General features: G+C 31.3%; 3 protein-coding genes and 1 long non-coding RNA gene across 6 annotated transcripts; all 4 read left to right on the top strand.

Annotated features, from left to right (window-relative positions):
- The first annotated feature begins 2250 nt into the window (after positions 1 to 2250).
- LOC128291533 (uncharacterized) lies at positions 2251 to 2916 on the top strand. Its single transcript, XR_008281372.1, has 2 exons — positions 2251 to 2380; positions 2471 to 2916. It is a non-coding gene; the product is annotated as an uncharacterized LOC128291533 (long non-coding RNA).
- A 10550-nt stretch (positions 2917 to 13466) lies between these two features.
- LOC108460094 (ankyrin repeat-containing protein ITN1-like) lies at positions 13467 to 15826 on the top strand. Of its 3 annotated transcripts, XM_053026657.1 has the most exons (4): positions 13467 to 13608; positions 13707 to 14563; positions 14642 to 15111; positions 15211 to 15826. In XM_053026657.1, exons 2-4 carry the CDS (start codon positions 13738 to 13740, stop codon positions 15781 to 15783), a joined length of 1869 nt encoding a protein of 622 aa, XP_052882617.1. In that variant the 5' UTR covers positions 13467 to 13608; positions 13707 to 13737; the 3' UTR covers positions 15784 to 15826. The 3 variants fall into 3 exon arrangements, with proteins under 3 accessions (XP_052882617.1, XP_052882616.1, XP_017614956.2); XM_053026656.1 differs by having other exon boundaries at positions 13467 to 14563; XM_017759467.2 differs by having other exon boundaries at positions 13467 to 14563; positions 15223 to 15826.
- Positions 15827 to 19054: 3228 nt separating this feature from the next.
- On the top strand, positions 19055 to 21087 carry LOC108459148 (ankyrin repeat-containing protein At5g02620-like). Its single transcript, XM_017758505.1, has 3 exons — positions 19055 to 19847; positions 19943 to 20412; positions 20524 to 21087. Exons 1-3 carry the CDS (start codon positions 19055 to 19057, stop codon positions 21085 to 21087), a joined length of 1827 nt encoding a protein of 608 aa, XP_017613994.1.
- A 1646-nt stretch (positions 21088 to 22733) lies between these two features.
- On the top strand, positions 22734 to 24716 carry LOC108459149 (ankyrin repeat-containing protein ITN1-like). Its single transcript, XM_017758506.1, has 3 exons — positions 22734 to 23511; positions 23601 to 24061; positions 24171 to 24716. Exons 1-3 carry the CDS (start codon positions 22734 to 22736, stop codon positions 24714 to 24716), a joined length of 1785 nt encoding a protein of 594 aa, XP_017613995.1.
- The last annotated feature ends 2898 nt before the right edge of the window (positions 24717 to 27614 follow it).

Raw genomic sequence — 27614 nt, forward strand, 5'->3', positions numbered from 1 at the left:
TTTCATTATCATTACTTAATGGTTTTTACTAAAATTTCCAGCTTTCGTGAGAGTTTTGTAATCTTTGGACTCTTCGGACTTTTTGGACTATTTTGTTTAAATTTTTGGTTTGGTTGCGTTATAATTTCTAAACTGTAACGTTTCGACAAAATATCGATTTTACGTGAACAAATGTTATTTTTTGAAAACACGAACGTGGTTTTGATTTAAACGGTTTTTCAAACTTCCGCTGCGAAATGATTTGGTTTGCCCTAAAGGATAACATGTAACAGATTCAGTAAAAAAATATATTTAAATGAATACGTGCTATAAAACTTGGATATTTTATCGAAGTATCATCAGTTTCAAAAACCTTCTTTGTAACGCTCCCGGATTCGGTCATAACGTCTAGACCGGGTTTGGGGTGTTACATTTATAGATTATCCTAAGGCATTGTCGGTAAAACAATAAATTGAGGAAGTTTAGTTGAATGTGGGTTAAGAATTTTGCTTGAGGATAAGGAAACGCTTAAGTGTGCAAATATTTGACAAGTGTTAAAAGTAACATATTTTAACCTTATTCTTAATGTGTTTTTGGGTGATTATTTGATGTTAAATGTTAATTTTATACTCTTAGTCCTTTAAATTCATGTTTTAATGCTTAAAATAGCACTTGGGAGCAAAATGAGCAAATACAGGAGCATCAGAGCAACCTAAAGGATCCACACGGGCTAACCCATTCCTCACGATCATGTGACCCACATGAGCGTGTGGTAGGCCAAGTCAATTTCACGGAATTACACAACAAACTATGGAAAATCATGATTTCTAGTTTTTTTTAGGCATTTTAAGACATATATATGACAAAAATAAGAAGATAGAAGAGAGCCATTAGAGAATATTCAAGGAAACAACTTGAAAAACACCATTGAAGCTGACTATGATGCAGATTTTTGTCAAGATTAAAGATTCCCAATTGATTTCTTAAGCAGTTATCATTTCTTTAGTTCTTTCGGTTCTACTATATCTTGGATGTTTCTATTTTCAAGCATGAAGTAATTTTCTAAATACCTAGGGAAGATGAATCTTATGATGGATTCTATCATTTGATTTTATTTTACGCGATAAACACTTAGTTTCTCGTTCTCAATTATATGTGTTTAATTCTTGGTTTAATATTTCTAGAGTATTGATCAATGTTCGATGTGCTTAAATCGGAGGTTGAATAGACCTTGTTTAAGATTAGATCTTGCGTAATTGAGTGGAGTTGCATGCAATCCTAGAAATAAGACGACATAAATCTATCAGATTAGAGTCAAATCTAATAGGGATAATAAGGGTTTTAATGCAATAATAGGGGTTTTAATTAGCATGTGTTAATGCGATAATAGGGGTTTTAATTAGAAAAGAATTCCAATTAATCAACCTAGAGTCAGTTGTTCTTATGCTCGAAAGATATATTAGCATAATTTAGGAATTTCTATAAATTAATGTGCTAAGTAAAGAACTTGCATAATTTAGATTGAAAGTGACTGATGAAATCTAGACGGATTCTTACCTAGGTATTGTTTCACTTCTTGATTGTTAATCGATTATTTTTGTGATTTGTTATTTGTCGTGTTCTTTAGTTAATTAAATTAGTTAATTTTTAATTTTTAATTAACCACTTGATTTATTCGGTTAAATAATAGAAAGATAGTAATTACTAGTGCTTTTAGTCTTCGTGAGAATTTATCTTTGCTCACCATAACAATACTATTAACTAATAGGTACACTTACTTTAGTCAAATTTTTAATTAGTTTCGTGACACATCAATAGTTCCTATAAAAACTTTGAAAATCTCAAAACCAAGATTTTTGCAACATACATTAATTATGTTGCATAAGATCTAACGTCGCATTTAACGATTAAATTAATAATTTTAGTAACGAAAAGATCTTATTGATATAATATCAGTAGTTTGAGGATATAATTAGAATGTTTTAAAATTTGAAGACCAATTTAGATTGGGGCTCATAGTTTGGAGATGCCTGGTGCAATTAACTCAAATTAAGTAGACAAAATTGTTAAAAATTATCAATAGTTTAAAAATTGATTATAAATTATATATATTTTATATCTTTTGATTGAATTCTATAAATTTTGTTGGAGTTGTATTCTTATGGTAAATTTTTTCCTTTTTAATTATCACAATAGGGAATTTTATTAGCTTTACTTGAATACAAAGCAATAATAGCATTGTTGAGGACTATGATATGCGAATGTGTTCAAGGAAGGAATTATCCAAAAAAAAAAAAAAAAAGTAATGGTGGTTTCTTTACGCGTCACTATAGTGTTCAAGTATGCAATTATATATAGTTGTCTACTTGAATGAAAAATATTATAGGCAAGCAACAAATAGGTAAGGGATTTGGTAATTTTCTGAATTTGTAGTTTTTTTTTTTTTTTTTTGCTTGAGCTGATTAATTAAATTTTGTTTGGTGTTATCCAGGAAGAAAGCGGTGCAATAGATCAACAAAAATGGAACATATTGGAGAACCTGAGAAGCTTGTAGAGAGCATCACTTACATGGACGCTCCTTTGTTTTAAGGCTGCAGCAGAAGGCAAAATTGAAGAGTTTGATAATTGCCAGGGGCTTGACCTTGAGTCACTAAAGACCCCAAACTATGACAATGTGCTCCATGTTAACTTGGCAAACAGCGTGCGTACTGCGAGTGCATGGTCTTTTAAATCAAGGTCCAGACGCAGTAACAGATCAGATTTTGTCAAAAAAATTCTTGGCAAGTGTCACCTGCCGCATATATGGTTGTAGTGATGATAACTAAATTCATAAAATAATATAATGAGTTTCATCTGCTACAATTCGTTGTAGCAAATTAAGTTCTTTTTTGTAATTAATAAGTTTATTTTCGAGTAATTTGATTACATTTCGTTTAATTTCCCATTTTAACATTTTATGTTTGATTTCAATAAAATAAGCATTTTGGTTAGGTGTTTTAATGACCCGTTAGGCCATCAAAGACTAAGAAACGACTAATAGATTAATTGAGTGTGTAGCACACTATTTCGGGCTAAGAAATTTGAAGAATGATCCCAATGTCCCAACATCCATTAGTAGTGTTGTGACAACCAACTTTGAAGGTCAGAATGGGGATGCAAAGACTATAGCGTCGCGAAAATGAATTTTGAATGCAAGCTAGGAGAGTAAAATCGACGATGTTGTGACACCCAACTTCGAGGCCAAAGAAGTCTCATTCGATGTCTGATGTCTTGACATTAGTCCTATGGTGTCGCGACACTGATTCAATGAGGGCAAAATTACAACTGAGGGTGCATGTTTTCATATGCACAACTCATCCTAACCGTTTAATCACTTGCATTTGATCTAATATGATCATAAAATACCATAACTATAAATAGAATAGTTTAAGGTTTAATTGGGGTTTTATTCCCTTACTTAATTTTCTAGCTTTAGGTTTTGTTAGATTGGGAATTTGCAGTTAATTTCTATTTTAGATTAAATTTTAATTCAAGTTTTAATTCTTCATCAATCTTTAGTTTTTCTTTTGCATTGGCTTTCAATCGCTGTTTCCTCAATGATTATTAACGGGTTTTCGTCTTCCAAGCGCAACCGGCATATCAGCGAATCAAAATTATCTTTTCCCCTTACTAGTTTGCTATTTGTTTTAATGTCTGGATTGAATTTAGGGAAAATTGTATTTAGACTCATGAGGAGCTAAACCTGTAGGAAGATAAAAGATCGGAGGTGGAATTAATTAACTGAGAAATTAGAGTTTTCCTTAGAATTAGTTGGATTAAATTATGTATAATTAAACCTTAAGTTAAGATTGACAACCCTAGGAAGTTATTTAGGTAAATGAGGTCGAAAGAATAGTTTATCGAGTATCTCTCATTTTAATTCGATTTAAACTACAAGGTCGAAAGATAAGTAGTTTCTGCCGATTAATTGATCTAGTTACGGGCCGAAAGGTAATAACTAGGTTAATTATTAACTAATTCATCAAAACCCAAATTCTGAAGTTAATTATGAATGTTGACATGAGTTAATCTTCTGTCTTTTACCGAGTGAATTTCAATTATTAGTTTAGTTTTCTTTAATTTACGGTAGTGTTACTATTTCATTTTATTTAGATTTTTCGTACTATAATTTTAGATTATTACTGTTTAAACCTGTTAGCGTAGAAATTAGTATCTAGTTTAATCCAACCTCTTTTGGTACGATCTTTCGAATACTTATGTGTTCCATTGTAACTTTTATGTTATAACTTGACTTGTATATTTGTGAACATAACCGCTATTTTATATATTTTATTTTCAGTATTTCCAACCCTGATATTTACATGTTGAGGCGAGTAATCAGAGTTCCAACAACTCGTCCTTAGAAATAAAAAATATTAATATTTTAAATAGATGTAGCCAAAATAATATAATGAGGTCCAACAATTGGTCATTGAAAGTAATAAATATTAATATTTTAAATAAATGTAGCCAAAATAATATATTGATGTCTAACAACTCGTCCTTGGATGTACTAAATATTAATATTTTAAGTAAATGTAGCCAAAACAAGATCCAACAACTCGTCCTTGGAAGTATTAATATTTTGATATTATTGTTTTTTTATATTTTTATAAAAAATATAAAATATATAAGCAATTTGAATTTTAGTCACCATGATTTCAACATTCTTAAATTTATCATTTCAACCATAACATTATTTATTTTTATAAACATTTACATGGTCATATATATATATATATATATATATATATATATATATATTGGTTTTTTCAAATATTCTCTAAAACAAGTCTAGTGATTAATCTTTCAGATTCGTAAGTCTATTAAGACGTAAGCGCTTAAGTATGTATAAAATATATAAAATATACTAAGTGTGTCTTAATTTTATCATTTCAATTAGAGCATTATTTAATTCTTTTAAAACACATTTACATAAAGTTTTTACTTGCATTATAAATGTGTCATAATTTAATCATATATAAATTTAAAAGTGATAAAATTTTTTTTGGTACATGATGAAAGATAAAATCATAACTAGACTAAGTGAGGCCAAATCATTTCAAAGTAATCATTATGTATATTTTGAAGAATTTCATTGAGTTGCATATAGCTATATATGTCCAAGAGGGGGGTTTTTTACCCCAATATTATAAAAAAAAAATTATACACGAAAATAGGTTGTCAGCCAGATTAATTACGAAAATGGTATTTTTTTCAGGTCGCACCTACCTGACAGGCGCAACCCCATTTTTTAATATTAAAATTTTTTTCATTTAAAAAATTATTATATTATTATTTTAATATTTATATTAATATATGTGTAAAAATATGAATTTTATACGGGTAAAAAATATCCGAAACGGGTCGAGCTTTCATGTCGGTAGGCATAACACCCCTACCTCTCTGCTGCTTTGCTTTGGGCACTGCCTTTGCTTTTCTTTGCCTCTGCATGCTGCCCATATTTTCTCCATGCATTAGTCATATCACTCATGGGAAAAAAAAAAGCTTTATGGGGACCTTAAATCTATATATATATATATATATATATATATATATATATATATATATATATATAATCAGTGAATCTACTAATACATACTTCATCCGGATAAAGTATGTATTATTAAAATTAAATTAACATATTAAATAAGAAATAAAATTATAAAACAATATGTTATTTGGAAAATAACTATTATTGTAATGAGATACATGTTTTATTAGGTATAAGTATTTTAATTTTTGTTTTTGTAATGTGATACATGCGTAAATATCTATATATATATATATATATATAATCATATTAGTGAATCTGCTAATACATACTTCATCCGGATAAAGTATGCATTATTAAAATAACTAGTTGAGCCTGTCAGATAGGCGCAACATGTATGTATGTTCCCGTACATATACTTGGGTTCTATACTAACCCGAAAAAAATAATATAATAATAAATTTTTAAACGAAAAAAATTTAATATTAAAAAAATAGATTGCGCTTGTCAGGTAGGCGCGACCTAAAAAAATATATCATTTTCGTAATTATTCTGGCTGACAACCTATTTTCGTGTATAATTTTTGTTACAGGCCAATTTTGGGTTGTTTTACAAACCCCTTAACCCACTTTACAAATCCCTTAACCCATTTTACAAAAACTATCTACCCAAGACCCAATACATTAAAACCCAATACCCTTAACCCATTTACAACTATTACCCCGGAGCCCAATAACCTAAAACAAAACCTAACAAATAAAACCTAAACTACCCAACTACACTTACCCAACACACAGAAGCCCAAAACAGCCCATTACCCAAACCCACTAACCCAACACATCACCGAAACCCTAACCCCTATCTCCTTTCGGCGCAACCACCCTCCCCACTTGCTTCTGACACCAACCACCGTCCACCTGCTCCACCGTTCACCCACCCTCTGCACCTGCAAGGAGTAAAGATGAAAAGACAGTAAATACAGAGAAATAGATTTGTAAAGGCTATAAAAGCCATGAAAAAAAATGTAAAAGGGTTCCTCTTTTCGGCAGTTTTAAGAAAAACAATAAGAAAATTTGATTCCAAAGAAATAACCATTCAATCGGCATTTTAAACACAAGAACAACATCCAAGCAAACAAACACAAAAGATTGGAGAATCAAAAGTGGTAAAAGCCCGAGGTGATTTCATTTTACTCTAACTACTGTTTAGACTTATTTTTTGCACAAATATATGTTAAATAAATACTAAATACATAAAATATAATACACAAAAATATAAAATAAAAAAAAACATACCTTGCGATTTTCCGCCACGTGTCTGGCGCCGGAGCCGACAATGGTGATTGGCCGACGATCGGCGGTGATACCCAGCCGGATTTCCCCACAGCCGGAGCTCCCTCTCTCTCTCTCCCCTTCTCTCTTCTTTCTCTCTTTTTTTTTCTCTTCTCCTCACCAAATGATTTTTTTTGTCAATTTAGGGCCTTATATAGCCCACCAAAACGACGTCGTTTTGGGGGCTTCTCATTAACCCCAAAACGACGCCGTTTTGAGCATGCCCCGAACCGTCCGTGTAGCACCCCAAACCTGGCCCAGAAGTTATGGCCGGATCCGGCATGCCACATCAAAAACGTAAAAAAAAAATTTTCATTCTAAGTCCAGAAAATCGTACTTAATGTTCAAAAGATTAATTCATTAAGGGTTAAAGTGAATGGAAGTCAGTGCACCGGTAGGAAACCAGAAAAGAGGTGGTGAGTCCATCGGATCGCTAAGTACCAAGCTCCTTCGGATCCAATCCTAGACATGCATACCGCCATTGCCACACCTTAACGTCATGGATATTTCTAGGAAACTGATTCGATTAAGTCATTTTTAGGAAAAGTGATTAATTTTGGAAAAATACTTTCATTGCGGAAGCTTTGCTTGTTGTCGTGTTATTTTGAAATCAACTGTTGTTTTTGAAAACGTGCCCTAAAGCTATCCAATTTCAACAGTTAAAATAAGTATTACCTATCTTAGTAATACATATTAAAACCATCAAAAATAATTAAGCGGCCTTATTACATTTAAAAACCCAAAACTTCAAACTTAAATAAAAGAATGTCCAGTTCACCAGAAGAAAATCAAACCTTGAGCAGGTGGCCACTCGAATTCCCTCACAACTCCAAGCCCACTATGGTTGGGGATTTCCTGCGTGGATGAAAATAAAAGGGTGAGTTTGGGGAAACTCAGTGTGTAAGGAAAACCCATTCAAAGCCCAAGTCAGCTCAAGCCTATTGGGCCTAAGCCCATTCAGAACAATGATGGTCTGGGCGAGCCCTTTCAAATTACAATAAACCGGGCCTTAGCCCTTATTCAGATAACAAGATGGCCCATAGGCCCATTTCAAAATACATGCAACATCAAGAAACATATGCAAGCCCATTTGGGAGACTACTCAACCCACCAACCACTACACTCCACCCGTACCAGCCATACACTCCATGTGGGAATAGCTCAACCCACCCAAATTAACACTCCACAGATTGCACTTTTTTGCTCGATTAACGATAAATTGAGGCAAAGCCTCCAAGACGTGGACAAGCCACTTTCAATACTTCCTCCGCCAATATCCCAATCCCATGCATCGATAATAACAACATGGCATGCAGTAAATAATAATGATCAAACATGCATTTAAGTCAATTTAACCCTAGGGGTATTTGGTAATTTATCTCCTAGGGGTAAAGCGTAAATTTTCCACTTTTAAAGGTATTTCAGTAATTTATCTATTTTAGGGTTTTTCATGCATATTCATACCTTTCACGTACTACAGAATCACTACCGAGGGTTCAGATGCGAATTGGGCCGTTGGCCCATCATTTTAATTTTGGCCCATTAAGCCCAAAAATATCGAGGGCGCAGAAATCATGCACTTTGCAGTCCAAGCATTGCAGCTTACCAAAAACATTAATCGATTTACCTCACGAGCATTCGCACACTCACAAATCTACAAAATACCGGTTTTCGGCATTTCGCTTTTCGGCTTTTGCCGATCTAGACTAAGAAAGAGGGTGTTAGTTACACACTTTGCGACGATATCTTGTGAGATCCACACACGAACCGCCTACAATTGGATTACTAACACGTTAATCTAACTATTCAAATACAAACTACGTATTAACCCCTTACAATATTCGGCTAACCACACCTACAGATCATAGTAAGCTTATAAGAAATCAATAAGCAACTCATTAACAAATTTTTGTCAATGTTTACCACATAATCATAATTTCACTGCAAGCTGTCTTCCTGAGCAATAGTCACTAAATTATTTATAACTGGAGCTACGAAACTCCAAATCAAATGCCGTTAATTTTCCCTGAAAATAGACTCATATATCTTCTATCCATAAAATTTTCAGAATTTTTGGTTTAGCCAATCAATACCAGATTTTTCTTAAAGTTTCCCATGTTTCACTGTTTGACTAATCTGACCACTCTTCATTACGAATCAAATTTCTCATTGTACAGAATTCAAAATATGTTCTTGTTTATTTCATTAGAAACTAGACTCAATAAGCTTTAATTACATAATTTATGCAGCTTCTAACTCATCTCCCAAAATTTATGGTGATTTTTCAAAGTCACGTTACTGCTGCTGTCCCAAGCAGATTTATTACCCAATCACTCTTTCACACCTAACTTGCATGCTTGTTATTTAAACATGTATATCACCAATCAATCATCACATATCTATGATTTTACTTAAGTATAATCTCCATTTCATCATTTTAAAGCACAACATGTTAGCCGATTTTTCCCTTTAGCATCTAAGGCACATGCATGCTCATTTGTTTGGCTCAACTTCACCTATCTTCCATTTTTCATCAAAAGAACATGAAACAACAACCATTTCCTTCATTTTAATTCATGACTAAATGCTCACAACACAACTAAAAATCAAAATATACTTCAAGAGTTAAGGTAGAATCAAGAAGAACTCAGGAACCTCAAAATAGAAGCAAGGTACCAAGAACTTACCTTCAATTTTCCTCCTCCTAATGACCAAATACTCAAGAGCTTTCTCCTCTCCTTTCTCTTCTCTAACTTTCATCTATGATGAACAAAGATGGACAAAACTTTGTTCTTTTCACCCCTTTTTCTTTTAATAAAACTTCATATTTCATCCATTTAATTCTTTAATACAAAAGACATGATATTCTTATCATGAAACATTTACCTAACCCATTATCATGAAACATTTACCTAACCCATTATCATGGAACATTTACCTAACCTATTATCATGAAACATTTACCTAACCTATTATCAATTTGTATCAATTTGTACCATAAATTATGGATATCAAGTGTACATTTTGTCTACAACAACATGATGGCTGGCCACTTCATGTAAAATGGGAGGTTTGTCATGCAAATCCTCCTATTTTGCACTCCTATTTATTTAGCCACTTCAATTTAGCCTATAGCATTTTCAAACATTTTCACATAGGTCCTATTTCATAATTTCACCCCATTTTTCTTATGGAACAAAAATTAACTAAAATTGCCGGGTTCTATCTTAAGTTTGGGCTTTCTAGAGGCCCACTAACATAATTAAACCTATGCCAACATTCACAGAATTCCCGAAAATTGGGGCGTTACAGTCCGACCCGACCCGCCTCAGGATCCGCGTGTTTTTGTTTGAATGGGTTATTTATGCGCGCAGTCCTTCCGCTTTTCTGGCATTTACAATCAAGTTTTTCATTATTTTAATTTGGCCCTGAATTTTTGCATGGTTTTCAATTTGGCCCCGTTCAATACGGTACGTTTTGGAGGCTCGGATTTATTGCGCTTTTGACCCCTCCAAGTTATGCGCGTGTTTTAATTTCGTCCTGTTCTTTAATTTTTATTTCAAATCTGCCCCATAACTTTGTTTTTAGTTTAATTTTAGTCCTTTTTTTTCGTTTATTTTCATCTCTTTATAAAATATTCTTGTTATTTTTATATTATTATTATTATTATTATTATTATTATTATTATTATTGGTTTATGTTTTATTATTTGTATGTCTATTATATGTGTATGTATTTAACATATTTATGTACATACTTATGTAGCATTATTATTAGTTATCTATTCCTAATATGTATATATTATGTAAATATTTTAATATTGCATTATATATGTATATTTTTTATATGTATTATATATATATGCTTTTAATATTTTATGTGTATTATTATGTATATGTTTTAATATTATTAGTCATATATCTTTTGTAATATTATATGTATATTTCTAATATTACTATATATATTTCTAACACCATTATATATATATATATATATATATATATATATATATATGTACGTACGTATTTATGTAAAGTGTGGATAGCTTTTATATATATTACAATTACTTCTAAATGTATGTATATACCACGTATATTTTATATATATTATGTATTTTTTTATGTTATTTGCTATATGTTTCTTTTACTATTCCACATATCTTTTAAATACCATAATATTTATATATTTTTATACCATCTCATGTATATATTTTTACATTATTTTTATTATCATTAATATTAGCATATGTTTTATTATTTATGTATATATCCTTAATACATATAGGTATATGTTTCGTAATATTATTTATAGGTATTTTCAACAGTATTATTATGCATATATATATTATGTAAATATTTAAACATTATATTATGCATTTTTATATATTACATTTATGTATACTTTTTAAGTATTGTATTTTTATATGTGTACATATTTGAATCTTGTATTATATTTGATCTTACATATTGTCTTATATATATATATATATATATATATATATATATATATATTTTAACTCTATATCATGTATGCATTTTAACATTATACTATGTACATACGTCTTTCAATATTTATTATTATATACTTTAACATTACTAGTTATATATATTTTATCACTTCATGTATAGTTCAAACAATATATATAGTATATTTCTAACCTTATCACTACTTGTATATATATATATATGTGTGTGTGTGTTTTGACGTATACGTTCTTAATATCATCTTTATGTATGTGTATTCATTGTTTCTAATTTGATATTATTATTGCATTTAATCCTACATGCACCGTTATTATGTTTTAATATTATTGTCACATTGATTATCTGCTTCAATATATACCTAGCTCTTTCAATTATTTTTTTTATTTCCACATCAATTTGCTTTACATTACTTCGAAAATCCCATTCGCATTTTCTAATTAATTTCAATAATCAAGGCAATGTACCTATTTAACATTAAGTCATTGAATTTCATCGCTATGTTGGATGGAATTTGTCGGCTCGTGTTAAAGACGGAACACCCTTCTAAAAAAATCAAAAACTAAAGTTTCTCGTCTTTTCAATTGGATCACAACTAAATGTTATATTGAACTCGTATTTTTGAAAATCAAGACAACACATGTTTATAAGATACCAATTTTGGGCGTCGCGAGGGTGCTAATACCTTCCTTGCGCGTAACCGCCTCCCGAACCCTAATTTTTCTCTGGATTTTCATGTAGACCTAAATTCAACCTTCTTTTGTTTTAAAAAATAAATATATTAGGTGTTTGATCACACCTATAAAAAGGGTCGGTGGCGACTCCCTCTTTTATAAAACTGAGATTCCATTTTCAAATTTTCAATAAATCGCCACAATTAGCGACCCAAGCTAAAATTTTTACGCTGCTACAATTTTTTTTTTTATAATATTGGGGTAAAAAACCCTCCAAGAGGCCTTGAAAATCCATTATTACCAGTCCATCGACTCTTTAGTTACCCTATCTGAATACATGATGTGTCACCCTAATCATCCAAGCTCTTTGAATAATTTCTTTAATACTAACAATTTAGTAATTTAATGATCTTTAACAACCTTGTTTTCCGTATTATATAATTTTAATTAATATTTTATAATTAAAATTAAAAATTTATGTATTCAAATTAATCCAAATTCACCTAAAATTAGATTGATAAACTACATTTAGATAAATCTATTTATAACAACTTAATTTTTATTTAAATTTATATATAATTCAATAACAACTTAATTTTGTATTTAAATTTAAATAGAAATCAATATTATAATATTTGTAATTAATATAGAGTAGTAAACTATTCTTAGTCATGAATTAATTTCTTCCACCTATACTTGGCTGCAAAACCAAAGACAATGAGATAAACAAAAAAAAAAAAAAGAGTCAAGAATGAAGAAATCCTAGCCGTGATTTATGGTTTCATTAATTCCACTTTTGGCCAAGAAAATGAGAATAAAGACAAAAAGTTGTTCAATTCTTGATTGAGTCTTAGTTTAGTTGTTATTGACATTGTTGTTGGTGTAAGAGGACGTGAGTTCGAGTGCGCTGAAGCGTATTATCCTCTTATTTAAGGTTGGGGAGAGAAAAAAAAAGTTATTTATAATAGGAATCAGATTTGTGAAAATACTATTTTGAGTGGTTTAGGTCCTTGTGCTCTTCAAAAATTTGAAATTTAGTTCTTATATTTTTATTTCAAGGAATTTAGTTATCTTATTTTTCAGATTTCAAAAATCAAGTCTAATTTTTAACTCTATTATTTTTAATTTGTTCAATTAATTTGTTTGTGTAACATATTGAAATAAAAAAGATACCCACTTGGTAGCAATATAACTGAAAATTTGTCATTTCAATGAAGTTGAATTTAACAAAATATTTTTAAGGACGTTAACAATTGGACTTGAATTTTGAGATCTCAAAATTAGAGGGACTAAATTTCTAAAAAAAAGTACAAGGAATAAATTCTAAATTTATAAAGAGTGTAGGGACTTATGTCATATTTTAACCTTTAAAAATTTGTAGGTTGAGATCACATCCCTTTCAAAATTTGCTGAATTTTCAAAAAAATATATTAAATGTTTGATGTGAATTTTCAAAAAATTTGCAGAAATTTTGTTGAAGAATTAATGGTTTCCAGTTGACAAGTTGACTTAGGCATTACAGGAGAACTGATAGTTTGATCAATCTATTTTCTTATATAATATTTGCATATATCACTCTGCAAGAGACTTATTACAGGCAAGTAACAAACAGGAAAGGCATTTGATAAATTTCTGAATTTGTAGCTTCTTTTTTTCTTGAGGTTAGAATGTTCCAAGCTAATTAATTAATATTTGTTTTGTGTTATCTAGGAAGAAAGCCCTGCAATAGATCAACAAAAATGGAATCATCGATAAACGTCATCCCTATGTCCTCCGGTGAACCTGAGGAACCTGAAGAGAACATCACTTACATGGATGCTTCATTGTACAAGGCAGCAGCAGAAAGCAACATTGAAGTATTCAATAATAAGCAGGGGCATCAACTTGAGTCACTCAAGACCCCAAACCATGACAACGTGCTCCATGTTAACTTGGCAACCCACGAGCTTGCTGCCTGGTTTTCTAATGGAATTCTCTCAAGAACGAGATCCTTCCCCAATTTATATTTATTCATCTATTTGTTTTTGTGGATTTTCATTATTAAGAAAAAAAGTAAAAAAAGATCAGATTTTATCGAACACATTCTTACCAAGTGTCCGTCACTACTACTCCAGACGAATGCTAAAGGTCAAACTCCCTTGCATGTTGCAGCAAGGAATGGACATTCTGCTATTGTGCAACTTCTAATCAGGTCTTGCGCAAAAGCTAGAGATGAAGATTTAGAGAAGCTGGGAATGGATCAAGTAGGTGCAGTGAGGCAGATGCTGAGGATAAAGGATCAGGAATCCAACACGGCTTTACATGAAGCAGCACAGTATGGCGATGTTGAAATGGTGGAAGAATTGTTGAAGCTTGAACACCCTGTGGAAAGATTGTTGGAGCTTGAAAATCGTAATTCTCAGTATTCTGTCAACAAAAACCAGGAGACTCCACTTTACTTAGCAGCTATGACAGGAGATGAGCGTTTGCTGACTGTAATATTAAATAAATGGAAATCAGCTGATCATCATGGTGGCCCTCACGGTAGAACAACTTTGCATGCAACAACTATGGCCGAAGATGAAGGTATGTTGAGTTAGTTCCATTTTTTTTTTGTAATAAATAAAGAATAGATTTATTGACAGTTTTTTTGCTTGGATTTAGACGCAACAAGTAAAATATTAGAGAAGCAAGAGGATTTGAGAAAGAAAGAAGATAAAGATGGGCACACCCCTCTTCATTATGCTGCACACATAGGTTGCAATTCTGTTGTGGAAGTATTGTTAGAAAAGGATGTATCAGCTGCTTATAAAGGTGACAAAAAGTTGGGGATGACACCCCTTCTTGTGGCAGCCAGGCAAGGTAATGTTGGAACAGTAAAAAAGATTCTCTCCAAGTGTCCTGATTGTTGTGAAAGAGTGGACAAAAGAGGTTTGAATTTACTTCATTATTTGGCTTTTAGAGACCGTTCCTTTAAATTAAGTCATTCTCTTTTCATGCCTGGTGGTACTAAGACTGAATATGGATCACTCAGAAATCTAAGGAAGTTGAAAGGTGCCTTTGGATTCACTCCTGAACAAGTTTATGCTTTACTTCGATATGAGGGTCATAACAAGAAATATCGGCGTGAAAAGGTGTGTATTTCTATGACTATGGCTATGGTTTTATTAATAATTGAGTTTTGAATTAACATGTATAATAGACCTACATAACAATACAATTGGCTAATGTAGCTGCTATGGCAGAAGCAAATCGAAAAATTGTTGAAAAAAATTGCAAGTGAAGAAGTTGCGGAGTTACAAGTTTCCCACATTCCCTTACCAACCGTCTCTACAAAAAGCTTGGAGAAGACAAGAGATGCTCATTTAGTAGTGGCAGCACTTATAGCCACCATTACATTTGCAGCAGCAATAACCGTACCTGGTGGTTTGAATACTGAAAAAGGGTCAGAGCAGGGCACTCCTTTTCTGATTGATGAGGCAGCCTTTAAAGCATTTGTTGTAACAAATGCAATGGCCTTTATTCTCTCTGTTTCGGCCCTCTCCATCCACTTTGAGATTCTGGATCCTCTTTTACCAAAATTAGAATTTTGGGGTATTAATCTAATCTTATATCGAACTCAGTCTGTTTCTAATCTCCTTGGTCGTGCAATGTTTGCGATGGTGGTTGCTTTTAGCACCAGCAGTTATGTGGTTTTAAAACCTTCTCATGGACTTGCCATCGCTTCATGTTTCATTTGCCCTGGCTTTTTTGTTTGTTATTATGTACAACAATCCCTAGCTTTTGTGAAGAGGTTGTTGCAGTGATAATAACGAATTTCATCACAAATATTATATTATGTTGGACAAACTTTATATGTCGCACTAATTATACCACAATAGTTGTAGTGATAATAAAGAATTTAGTCACTATTATGATAATAATGTCGTCACCATTATGATAATAGTTGTGACGGTTTAAATATCATTCAATAAATGTATAATAGTGACTCAATCTATTTGTCATTAGCAATTCTCTTTCTTCTTCACTAATTATGTCATTGTCACAACATATAAGTACTCCGAAGAAAATTAGGCATTTATAAAGCATTTAAATATTTTTTGTAATGAGATGAACAGAAATTAATTTCGAATTTTGTAAGTAGAGATAATCAATTTTCACTAAAAGGTATTCGTATTGTGTGAAAGACAATAAAAAGAAGAGCTCATGGAAGCCACCATGGTAGAACAACTTTGCATGCAGCAGTTGTGGCTGTAGATGGCAGGTAATAAGATATGCAAATATGTTGTCAACAGCTTCATTTATTTCCCCAAATATATGTGAAAGGGAATTAAATCTCCATATGAAGCCAAAGTGGATGTGGTTCCAAGTGTTGAGCACCATAGGAAGTAATCAAAATATATATTGCACTGCAAGGAATTCAAGGCTGCCTTATCCACAAAGGCTTATAGCTTCTAAGCCCCTTCTGTTAAATTTGATTATGGCCTCATAAACAACATAGGGCAGCATTGTCTTGACCACAAATAATGAGTTCCAACAGCACCTCCTTGGAGTAATGAAGACTTGTCCTAGGAAGCAATAAATATTAATATTTTAAATAAATGTAGCTAAAATAATATAATGTGGTCCAACAACTCCTTGGAAGAAATAAATTTTAATATTTTTGTCTTTTACATTTTTTAATAAAAATTATAGAATATATAGACAATTTAAACTTAATCCACTCTAACTTTAATAATTTTACTTTTGTAATTTCAACCATAATATTATTTTTCATAAACATTTACATAATTTTTTTTTACTTACATGATAGATGTGTCATAAATTTATTTTTACTTTCTTAAGTATCCATTAAATCAAATATAATGACTAATTTTTCACATTTTATAAACCCATTAAGAGAATAAACACTTATTATGTAAAAAGGAAGGTCTTTCACCCTCTTTTTACTGACACGTGGCTCTCTCAGCATGCGCTTTTATTATCATTATTGTTATAAAATGGATAAATCTTACGTTTGATCCCTCTAATATGCCTTTTTATATGCAAAGAAAGGTCATCACGTGGCTCTCTCACCCATGCTTCCCTTTTCTTTTCATTTTACAAAATGGTCAAATTTCACCTTTGGTCCCTTTAATATGTTTAAATTGATATTTAATATATATTTTAATTTTAACATAATTTGTTCCTTATATTTTTATAATTTTATTAATTAGTCCAAATAGTTAATATTGTTAACTTTTTGGTTAAACGTTATGTGTTTGTATATGATTTGAACATCCTAAAAGTCTTAAAAATTGACATGTTGCTTCTCATTTCTTTTAGGTATATATATATATATATATATATATATATATATATATATACATTTGTAAATTTAGAAAAATAGTTAAAATTTAGTTTTGGTCACTCTATTATGCCTAAATTTAAGATTTAAATACTACACTTTAATTTCTAATATAATTTGGCCCATGTAATTTTATTATATTATTGAATTAGTCCAAATAGTTAATAAAATAAATTTTTGATTAAAAATTACCTGGTTTATCAAGGAGAAATATTTTATTATATTGATTTTAAAAATATATATTTATAATTTCTTTTTTTTTATAATTACAATTTAATATTTTATTTAAATAGATTTTTTATATATAAGAAACTATTTTTATTAAAAGTATAAACAAGATTCAAGAGACCTTTGTTGTGAAGTTCATCTACTTATAAAAATGGTTGAATGAACATAAAATTGAAATTAGTAAATCGAAGGATTTATTACGTAGATTAATTATACATAGTTTGAGAGAAAATTTAAGTAGACAATTTATGTCATTTCAATCTTTTTATAAATATTTACATAAAATTTTCACTACATTATAAATGTGTCATAATTTAGTGATATATAATTTTAAAATTGATAATTTTGGTGCTTATACTAACAATTTAGTAATTTAATGATCTTTAACAACCTTATTTATGCTTTTTTGACATAATGTTTAGAACTATCCATAGTCCCTCCTCAACCCATAAATATGAGGATAATATGTTTCAGCCCACTTGAACCCACGTCTTCCTATATCGGCAACAATGCCAATGCCAATCGAGCTAAGATTCAATCAACTAAATTACATTTAGATGAATATATTTATAACAACTTAATTTTTTATTTAAATTTATATAAATTCAATCTTATAATATTTGTACTTCATTATATATTAGTATTAATATAGAATAGTAAAGTATTCTTAGTAATGAATTAAAGAGAATGAGTTAAACAAAAAGAGAGTCAAGAATGAAAGAAATCCTAGCCTTGATTTGTGGTTTCATTAATTCCACTTTTGGCCAAGAAAATGAAAATAAAGACAAAAAGTTGTTCAATTGAAGTAAGTTTTGAGTGACATGGGTTAGCCCCTTACTTTTCAAATTTAAAAAATTTATCTATTATTTTTTATTTGTTAAATTTGTTTATGTGATATATTGAAATAAAAAAAAAAAGATACTCACCTAGTAGCAATGTAACTAAAAGAATGACATTGGAATGAACTTGAATTTTAACAAAATAATTTTAACGGTATTAACAGTTGGAGCTGAACTTTGAAATATCAAAAGTAAAGAGACTAAATTTCTAAATATAAAAGTATAGAGACTAAATTTCAAAATTATAAAGAGTGTAGGGACTTATATCATATTTTAACCTTAAGATATAGATCACATGGCCTTCAAAATCTGCTGATTTTTCAAAAATAAAAAAATAAAAAATTTGTTTAATGTGTTTTTTCAAAAAATTTGCAGAAACTTGGTTGAAGAATTAATGTTTTCCAGGAAATTTGATAGTTTGATTATTCTATGTACAAGTTGACAAGTATTCAAGGAATTACATATATACGTGTCATTTGTATTGATCAATCTGCAAGTGACTTAGAAGAAGATATTACAGGCAAGTACCAAACTGGTAAGACATTTGGTAAATTTCTGAATTTGTAGTTTCTTTTTTTCTTGAGCTTAGAATGTTCCAAGCTAATTAATTAAATTTTGTTTTGTGTTATCCAGGAAGAAAGTTGTGTAATAGTTCAACAAAAAATGGGAACATCGCTAGAAGACATTATTAATTCATCCGGAGAACATGAGAAGCATGTAGAGAACGTCACTTACATGAATGCTTCGTTGTATAAGGCAGCAGCAGAAGGAAACATTGAAGTATTCAATAATCACTCAGAGCTTGCACTTGAATCGCAAAAGACCCCAAACAATGACAACGTGCTCCATGTTAACTTGGCGACCCACGAGCTTGCTGCCTGCCTTTCTAATGGAATTCTCTCAAGAACTAGATCCTTCCCCGATTTATATTTTTTCATCTTTACGTTTTTGTCGAATTACATTATTAAGAAAAAAAGTGAAAAAAGATTAGATTTTATCGAGCAAATTCTTGGCAAGTGTCCGTCACTGCTACTCCAAACGAATGCTAAAGGTCAAACTCCCTTGCACGTTGCAGCAAGGTATGGACATTCTGCTATTGTGAAACTTCTAATCAGGTCTTGCGCAAAAGCTAGAGATGGAGATTTAGAGAAGCTGGAAATGGGCCAAGTAAATGCAGTGAGAGAGATGCTGAGGATTACGGATCAGGAATCTAACACGGCTTTACATTTAGCAGCACAGTATGGCGATATTGAAATGGTGGAAGGATTGTTGGAGCTTGAAGGCCCTGATTTTCCGTATTCTGCCAACCAAAACCAGGAGACTCCACTTTACTTAGCAGCTAAGAGGGGAAACGGCGACGTGGTGAGAATATTATTAGATAAATCGAAATCTACTGGTCATAGGGGGCCCCACCGTAGAACACTTTTGCATGCAGCAGCTATGGGTGGAAGTTCATGTGTGTTGTTGAGTTAGTTCAAATTTTTTTTTTTAAATCTTGAAAAATAATAAAGAACAGGTTTATTGACATATTTTTTTTTTGCTTGGATCTAGGGGCAATAATGGTAATATTAGAGAAGAAAGGGAATTTGACAAAGGAAACAGATGAAGATGGGCACACCCCTCTTCATTATGCTGCACACATAGGTTGGAATCCTGTTGTGAAAATACTGTTAAAAAAGGATGTATCAGCTGCTTATATGGGTGATAAAAAGTTGGGGATGACACCCCTTCTGATGGCAGCCAGGCAAGGTTTTGTTGGAACAGTAAAAACGATTCTCTCTTATTGTCCGGATTGTTGTGAAAAAGTGGACCAAAGAGGTTTGAATCTTCTTCATTATTTGGTTTTTAGAGACAAATCCCGTACATTAAATCGTTCTCTTTTCATGCCTGCTATTATCATCACTGAATATGGATCAATCAGAAATCTAATGAAGTTGCAAGGTGACTTTGGATTTACACCTGAAGAAGTTTATCATGCACTAAGATATGAGGGTGATCACGAGAAATATCTGGATGAAAAGGTCTGTATTTCTATGACTATGGCTATGGTTTTATTAATAATTGGGTTTTGAATTAACATATATAGTAGACCTACATTACAATAAAATCGGTTAATGTGGCTGGCATGGCAGAAGCAAATTCAAGATTTGTTGAAAGATATTGCACTTGAAGAAGTAGCCGAGATACATGTTTTGCACATTCCCTTATCAACAACTGTCTCTACAGAAAGCTTGGAGAAGACAAAAAATGCTCATTTAGTAGTGGCAGCACTTATAGCCACCGTTGCATTCGCAGTGGCAATAACTGTTCCTGGTGGTTTGAAGAGTGGAAAGGGGTCAGAGCAAGGCACTCCCCTTTTGATTGATGAGGCTGCCTTTAAAGCATTTGTTGTAACAAATGCAATGGCCTTTCTTTTCTCTGTTTTTGCCCTCACCACCCACCTTGGGGTTCTGGAAAATATATTATCACGATTTAGTTTTTGGCATGAAACAGTTTTATATCGAACTCAGATGATTTCTGGGCTCCTTGGCTATGCAACGATTGCGATGGTGATAGCTTTCAGCACAGGCAGCTATGTGATTTTAAAACCTTCTCGCGGACTTACCATTGTTTCATGTCTCATCTGCCCTACCTTTTTACTTGCCATTGTTTTACATGTATGGCTAGTTTTCAATGTTACATTTTATGAGTTATGAATACTTGCCATTGTTTCGTTATCTCATTTGGTCCGGGTATAAAATCACCTTTCAAAAATAAAATTTTGAAAACAAAGATAATTTTGAGTCTACAATGGAAATCGAAAGAAAAAAAAGTTTAAATTCGATAGTTAGTTATATGAAAGGAATGTTTATCACTCTTGCAACACCCAAAATCAATAACTTATTAAATATGTGTTGTCTATAATTTATAAATTAAAATAAATTTATATATCGATATTTAATTACCACCCAAATTTTATAGCTTAATAAACAACAGAGGGCAGCATTTACCAACATAAATTTTATAGCCAACATTCGACCCTCTATTCCAATTGACGCTAGGTAAAATTCAATTTTGATCATCAAAATTTTGAAAAAAAAAATTAAATTACGTTAATTGCGTTGTTTTAACTTTTGTTGGGTTAATATAAATTTTGGTACCTAAGTTTTTTTTTTTTTTTAAATTTGTTAACTGAGTTTGGCATCTAAAGCAAATAGTATCATGTGTAATAATAAATGTTTGACACATGAATTCTAGTAAAAAAAAGATATAAGTACTTAATCGAGATAAAACAAAGGCTTTAATATCAAAATATACATTAAAATTAAACTCAAGTACCAAATAATAAATTAACATTTTCTCCTTAAATCCTTACATTGAATAAAACAAAAGGTGAACCCAACATTAGTCCATTGGCAAAGGGTGTTCACTCCATCCCCAATATATAATATTAATTCATCGATTGAGTTGTATGGTAATGTCGTAGTATGCATGAATTATATTTGAATATTTTTATTTAAAAGACTCGAAATAATATAATAAGTTCCAACAACTCGTACTTGGAAGTAATAAATATTAATATTTTAAATAAATGTAGTCAAAATAAGATAATGATAATATAATCAGGTCCTACAACTTGTCATTGGAAATTAAAAAAATTAATATTTTAAATAATGTAAATAAAATAAGTCTAAATTTTATAAAAATGTATTTTTTGAAAAAAGGTTTTAAACCGTTTTATGATATATTTATAGAAATAGATCGATTTTGAATAGAGTAAATTTATAAAATCTATAAATAAATAGAATTTAAATTTAAGTTATTATCACTTCAACAATTCATATCAATTACAACATTACTTAATTTTCACTAAGTGTGTTAAATTTAAAACAAAATCACCTTTTTCACTAATTTTGTCCAATGAGGTCTACCAACTCATGGTTGGGAGTAATAAATAATAATATTTTAAATTAATGTAGTTAAAATAATATGATGAGGTCCAACAAGTTGTCCTCAAAAGTAATAAATATTATTATTTTAAATAAATATAGTCAAAATAAAATAATGAGGTCTTTGGAAGTAATAAATATTGATATATTGATATTTTATATTTTTTATAAAAATATAAAATATATATTTGAATTTAAGTTACTATGACTTCAACAATTTTAATCTTGTTATCAGAACATTATTTATTTCTTTTCATAAACATTTACATAAATTTTTTAGATCTAACAAACAAATAGGTAAGGTATTTGGTAAATTTCTTAATTTGTAGTATTTCTTTCTTGAGCTTGGAATGTTTCAAGCTAATTGATTCAATTTTGTTTGGTATAATCCAGGAAGAAATAGATCAACAAAAATGGGATCTGGGAAGCCTGAAGAGAACACCACTCACATGGATGCCTGGCTGTATAAGGCAGCAGCAGAAGGCAACATTGAAGTATTCAATAATAACCAGGGGCTTCAGCTTGAGTCGCTAAAGACCCCAAACCATGACAACGTTCTCCATCTTAACTTGGCAACCCAGGGGAATGCTGTCTGGCTTTTTAACAGAGTTCACTCAATATTCAAATTCGTCCCCGCACAAGTTGTATTCTTCCTCGTAGATTTTGCATCAAGACAACAGGCTTTCTATATTATCATAAATGTGATAAAAAGAGAAAAGAGATTAGATTTTATCAAACAAATTCTCATTAAGTGTCCACCACTGCTACTTCAAACGAATGCTAAAGGTCAAACTCCTTTGCACGTTGCAGCAAGGAATGGGCATTTGGCTGTTGTGAAACTTCTAATCAAGTCTTGTGCAAAAGCTAGAGATGGAGATTTAGAGAAGCTGGGAACGGATCAAGTAAATGCAGTGAGGGAGATGCTGAGGATTACGGATCAGGAATCCAAAACGGCTTTACATGAAGCAGCACGGTGTGGCAATGTTGGTGTGCTGAAAGCATTGTTGGAGTTTGAAGACCCCGATTTTCCGTATTCTGCCAACAAAAAACAGGAGACTCCACTTTACATAGCAGCTAGGAGAGGAGACGGGGCCGTGCTGAGTATACTATTGGATAAATCGAAATCAGCAGCTCATGGTGGCCCCCACGGTAGAACAGCTTTGCATGCAGCACTTATGGCCGGAGATGCAGGTATGTTGTTGAGTTAGTTCCATTTTTTTTTTTAATTTTGAAATAAATAAAGAACAGGTCTATTGACATTTTCTTTTGCTTGGATTTAGAGGCAATAAAGGTAATATTAGAGAAGAAGGGGAATTTGACAAAGGAAAGAGATGAAGATGGGCACACCCCTCTTCATTATGCTGCACACTTGGGTTCTAGATTATCAGTTGTGGAAGAAGTGTTAAAAAAGGATGTATCAGCTGCCTATATAGGTGATAAAAAGAGGGGGATGACACCCCTTCTTATGGCAGCCAGGCAAGGCTATCTTGGAACAGTTTCAAAGATTCTCTCTTTATGTCCAGATTGTTGTGAAAAAGTGGACAACAAAGGTTTGAATTTACTTCATTACCTGGTTTTTAGAGACGCTTTCTCTCCATTAAGCGTTTCTCTTTCCGAGCTTGATGTAATTGAGACTCTATATGGATCATTCAGAAATCTAAGGGAGTTGGAATGTGCCCTTGGAATGACACCTCAAGAAGTTTATTATGCACTTCGATCTAATATACAACATCAGAAACAGGTGTGTATATATTGCATTTCCATGGCTATGGTTTTATTAATATTTAAGTTTTGAATTAACATATTTAATAAATCTTCAATAAAATCGGCTAATGTGGGTGGCATCTCAGAAGCAAATCAATGAATTGTTGGAAGAAACTGAGAATGATCAAGTGGCAGAGAAACCAGTTCGTCCCAATCTCTTGCGAACTATCTCTGAAGAAAGCTTGGAGAAGACAAGAGATGCTCCTTTAGTAGTGGCAGCACTTATAGCCACCATCGCATTTGCAGCGGCAATAACTGTTCCTGGTGGTTTGAATAGTGAAAAAGGGTTAGAGCAAGGCACTCCCCTTTTGATTGATGAGGCAGCCTTTAAAGCATTTGTTGTAACCAACGCATTCGCCTTTATTCTCTCTGTTTCTGCCATCCTCATCCACTTTGGGGTTCTGGGCAATATGTTAACAGGATTTACGTTTAGGCATCAAACAGTTTTATATCGAACTATGTCTGTTTATGGGATCCTTTTCTATGCAACGTTTGCAATGTTGATTGCTTTCAGCACAGGCAGTTATGTGGTCTTAAAACCTTCCCACAGACTTGTCATTGTTTCATATCTCATCTGCCCTGCCTTTTTACTCTTTTTGTTGCTAATTTTGAATCTTACATCTATATCATAAATGTAACATATAAATATGAGAATATTACTTTATCATGGATTAATATTCTTCCAATTCCTAGTGTCAATGTTACCTCTTTGAAGAAACATTAGTTTATTTAGATATATCTAACTCATCATTATTAATAATCTACATTTAATTGAAATCAATGTTATTAGTTGATAGATATACATTTTCAAAAAAAGAAAAGAAAAGAAAACTCACAATTTATGTAAAGTAAGATTTATTAAATATAAAAAATAAAGATGTTGCAACTAATTTTTCGTTATAATTAAAAATTAGTTTGACGAATCATTAAAAGATATGAGAATTTTAGGTTCGCCATCAATTTTTGTTGGCTAGGTGTGATTAAACACCTATAAAATCACTCTTTAAAAAGAAAATTTTGAATTTTTTAAAAATAATTAATTTTAGGAACGATAGAAATTCAGAAAATAAATATTTAGGTTCAAGAGTTGATTACGTGAAAATAAGGTTTTAACACTCTCACAATACCTAAAATTGATAGCTTGTTAAGTATGTTCGTAAATTATAATTTATATATCGGTATTTAATTAAAACTCAAAATATTGATAAATTAAAAATAAATATATTAAAGATGTCCAGATTGTTGTGAAAAATTGGAAAAAAGAGGTTTGAATTTACTTCGTTATTTGGCTTTTAGCGACCGTTCCTACAATTAAGTCATTCTCTTTTCATGCCCGGTGGTACTATGACTGCATATGGATCAATAAGAAATCTAATGAAGTTGAAAGGTGACTTTGGATTTACAGCAGCAAGAGCTCTAGTGGTTTGAATAGTGAAAAAGGGTCAGAATAGGGCATTCCTTTTCTGATTGATGAGGCAGCTTTCAACAAATGCATTGGCCTTTATTCTCTGTTTCTGCCCTCTCCATCCAGTTTGGAATTCTGGATCTTCTATTATGTTTCTAATCTCCTTGATTGTGCAATGCTTGTGATGGTGATTGCTTTTAGCACAAATTGTTATGTGGTTTTAAAACTTTCTCATAGACTTGGTATCGATTCATGTTTCATTTGCCCTGCCTTTTTTGTTTGTTATTACATACAACAATACCTAGCACTAGTGAAGATGTTGTACTAAAAATTACTCATATTGTGTGAAAGACAATAAAACGAAGAGCTCATGGAGGCCCTCATGATAGAACAACTTTGCATGCAGCAGTTATGGCTGTAGATGCCAGGCAGTTACATATGCAAATATATTTATTAACCCCCCCAAAATATCTCTGTATTAAACCAAAAGTCCATGTGATTCCAACCGTTAAGCACCATAGGAAGTGTCGAAATATATAGGAAGTAATAAGAATTGTAGACATAATAATAAATTTAATTAGTTTCACTTTTTCGTAATTAAATTTAGCTTTTAAATTTTAAAAAGTCAAATTTAATCATTCACTTTTAAAAACTATTTAATTATTGTTTTACACTAAAATATTAAAATTTTAAATATACCAGTCCACTTGAAAGTTAGCATGAACTTCATGTTAACTTTTTAACTTCTAAATTTTTATAATTTTTAAATTATTTCTTGATGTGCCAGATAAATAGTGTTATCTCACTCGTTTACAAGTATTTCCATTCCTATGATAAAAAGAGAAACGAGATCAGATTTTATGGAACAAACTCTCATCAAGTGTCCGTCACTGCTACTCCAAACGAATGCTAAAGGTTAAACTCCTTCGCACGTTGCAGCAAGGTATGGACATTCTGCTATTGTGAAACTTATAATCAAGTCTTGTGCAAAAGCTAGAGATGGAGATTTAGAGAAGCTGGGAATGGATTGAGTAAATGCAGTGAGGGAGATGCGGAGGATTAGGGATCAGGAATCCAACACGGCTTTACATGAAGCAGCACAGTGTGGCATTGTGAAAGTGGTGAAAGCATTGTTGGAGTTTGAAGACCCTGATTTTCCGTATTCTGCCAACAAAAAACAGGAGACTTTTACGTAGCAGCTATGGCTGGAGATGCAGGTATGCTGTTGATATTAATAATTTTGATAAAATGTTTGCAATTTGTTAAAATGCAACCTGAAGCTTAGAAACCTTTCCAGCATCAGAATTAACAGGAAGAGCTTACATCATGATTTCATGGGTTATCAACTATACATTTAAATTACAAATTGATAGAAGTTGTTTTTGTAAGTACAAATTTCACATAAGTAAAATCTCAAGCACACGAACGGAACTTGAACAGCAAATGAAGAAATAAGAAAATGTTTCAAGGTGTGTATCAAGTTACTATTTTTAAGGTTATATTCGCCCCTACCTATATTCAGTGTGTAAAGAAGTTTCGAGCAAATTAACCTTAAAGGATACAATGAAGCGAATGATTATTTACATTTTGCACTGACGAAAATAGATCGCTAAGCACTTAGCAATGTATAACAAGAAACTCAATTTCTACAAATAAAATTTTACGGTAATACTTTATAGAATAATCTAATAATATTTGAAAATGGAGGAAGGAAAGAAAGACTTTTAGAATTTGTTGATGTAATTTCCAAATAAAATCTCATTATAGAAATTTTCATGTCTCTTCATAAAATTTTTAAGAAACTGACAATTTTATTCATTTAGTGTTTTTGTTTCTTGTTTTGTTTAATGAAGATCATATGTTAGAAGCTAGGAAGCTCGACAAGAGTTTAAGCCTCCATTTTGTTTCTTGTTATTTTCATTAATTTCTAGTCTAATTTGATTCTTGCAGTTTTATAATGTTATTAATTAATTAAAATTGTTAATACAATTAAATTTTCGATTAAAACATTTTATGATTATACATTATTTGAATGTTTTAAGGGTTTTAGAGACGAATACGTGACTCGTTATTTCTTTTAGGTTTGCCTTACTTTTTTTATATTATAAAAAATGATCAAATTTTA

Source organism: Gossypium arboreum, chromosome 4 (assembly GCF_025698485.1).
Source record: "Gossypium arboreum isolate Shixiya-1 chromosome 4, ASM2569848v2, whole genome shotgun sequence".
Lineage (NCBI taxonomy): Eukaryota > Viridiplantae > Streptophyta > Magnoliopsida > Malvales > Malvaceae > Gossypium > Gossypium arboreum.